Source organism: Egretta garzetta, unplaced genomic scaffold (assembly GCF_000687185.1).
Source record: "Egretta garzetta isolate BGI_Z169 unplaced genomic scaffold, ASM68718v1 scaffold384, whole genome shotgun sequence".
In the NCBI taxonomy this organism is placed as follows: Eukaryota; Metazoa; Chordata; class Aves; order Pelecaniformes; family Ardeidae; genus Egretta; species Egretta garzetta.
The window spans coordinates 1,953,909-1,960,147 of record NW_009259496.1 but is presented as its reverse complement, the minus strand read 5'-3'; the positions used below and the strand labels follow the sequence as shown (position 1 = coordinate 1,960,147).

The following is a 6,239-nucleotide window of genomic DNA, read 5'->3' as shown; positions in this document are numbered from 1 at the left end:
CCTCTTTCCAAATTCAGGGCCACCTTCCTGCAAGCATTGACTACTTCGCTGCTTTTCAAGCGTTCGGTAGCCCAGGTCAGCAGGCAGGCGTTATTGCTCTGAAAGGAACATAAAGCTTTAGGTTCACGTCAGGCAATCGATGCATCACCAACTCCAAACTTAATTTTTAAAGCTCTTGGCTCCTGGAGCGGTTGAATTAATATTTGCCATCAGCCGGAGGAATGTACATTTGAACTGTTCTTGCACAAGCATATTGGAAATAGATATACAGAGGTACAGTGGAAAACAGGCAGAGATTTGGCAGTAAATCATTGCTAACGGCCTGTCCAACCCTGCGGATGCTGAGCGGTCACCGGTATCCGCGCCGTGCCTTGGCGTCATGAGCCCGATCCTTCACGGGGAGGGAGCCGGGGCAATGGATGGGATGAATGAGTCTGCACCGTATAGGATTTTCCTGTGACTGTAGCCAGAGAGAGCGTGAGATTAAAGTAACTTTTAAGATGAAATAAAAAAAAAAAAAAAAAAGCCAACCCTTGAGTCAGAAGTATTTGTTTTATTTAAAGCTCTGGGTGCCAGACCATCTCGTTAATGCCTCGTGAGGCATCTTTGTATGACCGTATGTTGAATAGCTCTTAGTCCCATGTAAGGATTAAAGTATATTTATGGGAATGGATAGAACAGAGTTCAGCAGCATAAAATTGAGGTGTGGATCGTAATATGTGTGGCAAGCAGAGCCTTAATGTAAAAGATGATTATTTTCTTTTTTTAAATAATATCTAGAGGCAAAGTCTCTTTTCTTCTTCCCCTTAGGCGTCCTTGTGAAAAGGGGCACACTGGTGCCCCTGGGAGAGGAACACCCTGCTCTGTCTGTATATAATATACGTATAAATGCATTTTCTTAAAAAAAAAAAAAAAGCCAGAGAAACTGCGCCTTGGTTTTTTTCTGTCCAAGTTTATCACAAATAACTGAATTCAAGTGGTTGGGCTCCCTGCAGGGAGCCCGCTGGCTGCCTGTTTAAAGGGCTTACTAATAGGTCTATCAAAAAAAAGGGGAAGAAGGGAACAGATGCGTTTGGTTTTCCTCTCCCGAGGGGACATCTGAAGTGCCACCTGGATTAGCCGCGCGGTTGTGATCAGATTATAAACTAGGTGTAAAAGCTGCACTCTCTTCTTTCCCAGAAGAGCAATATTTGATGTAACCTATGCTGACTTAGACGCGAATGGCAATGTTTCCAATTTCATTTTGCTTTTCTTCCCTTTCAGTGCCCAGCGCGATGCCTCAGAACGTCTCCTTGGAAGTGGTTAACTCCAGGGTAAGTCGGCCACGTGCTCGGCACCTCATGGCCAGCGATCACGGGTATTTGTGTAGCTCTTCCTACTTTCTGTAGCTTTTTCGTATACAAAGAAACCCAATCTGCCCCTTGCAGAACATTCCCTTTGCCTGTCCAGGAGATCATGTGAAAATAAGAATTGAAACAGCCCAAAAATGTTGTGGAGAGCAGCAGTGATTTTTTTTTTATTTATTTTTTTTTTTTCCCAGAGAGGCTTCAGCAACAGCGGTATCGCTTAAACTTAGGTGAACAAGCAGAAACTGTTCCCTGATTGCAGATTAACATCGGCAATAAACGTAACTGCGCTTTGATTAAATGGAACAATCTCAGGGAATAATGAGAAGCAGAGCTGTTCCCGGGGGGGGGGAAAGGAGGTGTGGGAACGAAATATTTTATTGGCAAGGTTACGTGCACCACGTGCAGGTAGGTCTGTTGGCATCTGGCTTGTTCCAACAAAACCATTTCTGGTTTCTTCGGAAAGGTTCGTTTCTTTCCCTGAAGTCCGCTACTTTCCGTCTTAAAAAAAAGTTTTAGGATTTCCATATCGCCGATGAAAGGGTTGATATTGTTTCGTAATATTGTATGTAATCGGTGTTAATTATGCTTACTACTTGTTGGGTGCTATTTCTGGATATATTCTGAAAAAATACTGAGACTATTTTCTTTTTATCCATTCCTTTCCCTTTACTTGGAACTACATAAGCGTTTAGTCTGTAGCTGATTTCAATGGTAGGCCCATTTGGACACGGAAAAGCTCCGGAGCATGACAAAAAGGCCCAAACCCCCCACCCGTAGCCTCATGTTAGAACCTTGGATCTTTGGAGATTTCCATCTGCACAGCTACCAAGGAGTAGGAATCCCAGGCTCACTGAGGACAACCTGCAATTTAAGGAACATTTATATTATCTCTGATTTGCTGGGCACACCAAGTCCCCGTCGGTTTGATCTTTCTCTTCCACTGCTCGTTTTCATGACAGCGAATGTATATTCTGGTTTATTTATTTATTTTTAACGCACCCGGCTCCCGTTACTTTTAAATTCCTCTTGCGCGTAGCACCCAAAGGGCATTGCTATCTTGGCACGTCTCGTTCCAACCCTTGGTGTTTACTTTTTCGTGCTGATTCTCAAGGTAAAATGTCACAGAGCAGCCGATCACCTGTTGTGACCTTTTTGTGATCATTTACATTTAAAGTACTTAGAGCAAAAAATAGAAAACAAGCTTGCAGGATACAACGTGGCGTGGCATCGTGTGTGCGTGCTCCTAAGGCTAAGATGTGTTATTGAGTTATTGGTACTTGCAGCTGGAGATGGTTGATACAGATGGGATAAGAAAGGATGGGCTGTGCGGAAATCTCGCCCCTATCCACCATCGTCCGTGGTCGTCAGTATGTTCCTAATCAGAGCACTACGCGCTGGAAGTCTCGATGACATATTAATTTGCAGATATAAGTGCTTTATTGGACAAAAATGGGTTTACACGTTCATCTGGGTGTTTGGCTGAGCTGCATTGTGCAGGGCTGCTGGTTCCTGGTAGGCAAAAGAAATGCCTCTCGGTTCTCCTCTATGTGACCAAGCTGGAGAACTACACCAGGGTAACGCGGGGACTTCTCCATCGCCCGTAGATTGAGGCAAGGGTGGCCATGGGCAGGTGGAGTCTGCCTTTACTTTTTTTTCCCTCCGCTCCAAAACACATCATCTGCACAGAGGGAAGGGGCTGCCCAAGGAAGGGGTCGAGTCCCCATCCCTGGGGGGATTTAAAAGCCGGGCAGCCGAGGTGCTGAGGGCCAGGGTTTGGGGGTGGGATGGCAGGGGTAGGAGAGCGGTTGGGCTGGGGGATCTGAAAGGGCTTTGCCAACCTAAACGATTCTGTGATTGTATGATCTGGGACCTTCCAAAGCATCCCCTGTGCCATGCAGAGCATCCGTTTCTAAGCTGTCAAGCTGGCACCATATGTGACGTGATAACCATCAAAAGGTATTTTAAGGGCATACGTATGAAATGGGGATCTTGATCGGGGACAAGAAGAGACGTGGAACTGTTTGGGACTCTTTTGGGCTGTATCCTACAGGTAACGTGGACATAGGAAGGCAGCACAGATAGCCGTATGTGCTAGCAACTCTTGATAAAGCTTGAATAGAATTTAAATCTAGGTAATTTGGAACAACAAATACAGAAATGAACTAGACTCACTAAATCTGAAGGAATAAAAAGGTTTTTTCAAGCAGAAGAATCAGCCTCAAAGACCAAGCCCCAAAACACCTTTGCCCATTTTTTTTTTTCAGTACAACTCCCATAGCATCCCGTGGCTCAACTAAACTCCGAATGTCGTAAAGAGCTGAATGCAGTCTCCCGCTCGCCTAAAAGGCTGCAATAACCCAGAAGATTGTATTTCTGCAGTCCATTTTTTATCATGTTCTTGCTTTTCTTCTGTCTTGGCAGCAGTCAGAATTAATTTGATTAAACACAATTCACAAACTGATTGAACCACAACAAATAACTAGCCCTCATGGTTTGCTAACTGGGTTTGAGTGGTGCACAGAAGAGCCCAAAAACTGGCCTTGGCAGTTCCCAGAATTGTTTAAAATGTTATCTCTAGTTTAATACGATTTCTCTCTTTATTCTATTTTTCTTTGGCGGTGGCAGATCTATTAATTTAATAACATAACAGCGATGGCCCGGCAAATGGAAGATGCTTGATATGAATTACTATTATCATGATTATTGCTTAATATTGATGGTGTTCGGTGACGGGAGACCTCGGTCAGATCAGAGTTGATAACGGGGAGGACTGCGGCAGAAATACGGGTCCCTGCCTAAAAGAGATTTCATTGTAAAATGCAACGCACAAGTGGCTGAGACCAGTAAGCGGGCAATTCGGTATCAGAAGCCGGCAAAACGCGTAGGGTGCTTGCTCAGGGATTTAATTAGAGTTAGACGATGAATGCTGACTGTTTTTTCAGAATAACCACGATTGGCCTCTCGGGAGTAGATGACCAAGAGTTAACTTTTCATTAATTTAATGAAAAATTGTTATGGCAAACTTTCTGCGTAATTCGAGGTCCTCCTGGATTTTCTTCTCGTGGTTAATCAGGTGCAGCGTCCAGTTTAGCCAAAGAGCGCCGCCATGGGAGGGGTATGCACGAATGCGTCCGAATGGCTGTGTTGGCATGAATTTCTGTGCCTAAACCAAATTCAACACACAAACTCAACCCAGCCCTTTTTTGTCCTTGTTTTTTCATAACGTGGCTTGTTTCTAATAAGAAAGAAGAGATTTATTTTGGATTTCTTTTGTTTAAAAATATCCTCCGTTGCTTAAGGGAAAAGGACGTGTACAACGCTTAATAGGTCAATGGAGTTTCGCCCAAGAAATCTCTGCATCAACAGCTTCTCCTTGTGGCAGAAACACTGTGGCAATTGCCACATTTTGACCAGAAGAGGAGGTCAAATAGAGGAAACGTTTTTGTAGCAGGCTTTTAGAAAACAACAAAAGTGTAAGACCTGCAATTCTAAGCTAAACTAATTATAAGAAGTTATATCTTTTAAAAAATAATGTTGTTTGGTTTTTTTTAAAACTTTAACCTGTTGAAGTTAAGAGAATGAGGAGATCAGAATTTTGCTGTAGCTGTGGAAGCAAAACCAACAAAAAATATTCTTATTTTGGGGGAGATCCGAGGGACCTAAACTCTTTGGAGCTGGCGTACGATTTCTTGCATGAAGGCAACTGTTTGTGGCTATTTATGTATTTGTTTACTTCTTTGCTTCCTTGCTTTAAATATTGGTGTGGTTTTAATTTCTGTAATTTTTTAGGTACATGTTGCTAATTAGCAAATCTGAAGCAGGGAAATAGCTATCCGATTTATCTAATTAAAACTGCAGGCAACTTTATTTCTTCTTCCCATTTTCAAATACAGCGAAGAGTGAAGAAATAACTGTACTTAACAGGAGGAACAAAATTCCTTTGGTCATAGAATCTTAGAATGTTTTGGGTGGGAAGGGACCTCCAGAGGTCACCCAGCCCAACCCCCCGGCAGGAGCAGGGACACCTTGAACCACATCAGGTTGCTCACAGCCCCGTCCAACCTGGCCTGGAATGTTCCCAGGGATGGGGCCCCCACCCCCTCTCTGGGCAACCCCTGCTAGGGTTTCACCACCCTCATTGGAAAGAATTTCTTCCTTAGATCCAGTCTAAACCTCCCCTGCTTCAGTTTAAAGCCATCCCCCCTTGTCCTGTCACAGCTGGCCCCACTAAAAAGATTGTCCCCACCTTTCCCATGGGCCCCCTTGCTAATCAAGCCCGGGCCTGGGGGGTTTAGTTGTGGCTGGCTGGCCTAAGGCTGAGATTGACTTTGGGCCTGGCCCAGCCAAGGGTGGATTGTGGTCAGCAACACATCAGCTAACTCAATTTTTAATTACGTGCAAACATCTTAATGTTTTGTAACGAAGAACGGTGCCTAAGGTGATGCAGAATATCTGAGGGTGGGGTAGGTACCTGGGAGCTAGCTAGACTTCTCTTAAATCACATGATTTTTTTTTCTGTTGTTTCGCTGTCCTTTTTCTAAATTATTTTACCCAAAGGATTTAGGCACTTGAGGTTGGGCACCTGGCTGCCTCCTGTCATAGGCAACCTATGGGGCATTTTACATTAACCCATATTTGCTAGTCTGTGGCCAGAGAGGATCTGCTGATGGGACCTAAAGGAAACTCTTGTCAGGAGTTCTCCATCATCTACACATAGGTTTGCCACTCAGCTGGAAAACATTTAGCGGTCTCCAAATTAAAGTCGTCACCAAACTATCAGCTCTTTCATAGAATCAGAGAATGTTTAGGGTTGGAAGGGACCACTAGTGGTCATCTAGTCCAACCCCCCTGCAGCGAGCAGGGACACTGCCAACTAGATCAGACTGCTCA

General features: G+C 44.2%; 1 protein-coding gene across 1 annotated transcript in view; it reads left to right on the top strand.

Moving 5' to 3' along the window:
• DCC (DCC netrin 1 receptor) overlaps positions 1-6,239 on the top strand; it is a 371,781-nt gene that overhangs the window by 218,220 nt on the left and 147,322 nt on the right. Inside the window, exon 15 of the mRNA XM_009637419.1 lies at positions 1,264-1,313. Within this exon, the coding sequence (XP_009635714.1) occupies positions 1,264-1,313 (50 nt within the window). The remainder of the gene's footprint in view (positions 1-1,263; positions 1,314-6,239) is intronic.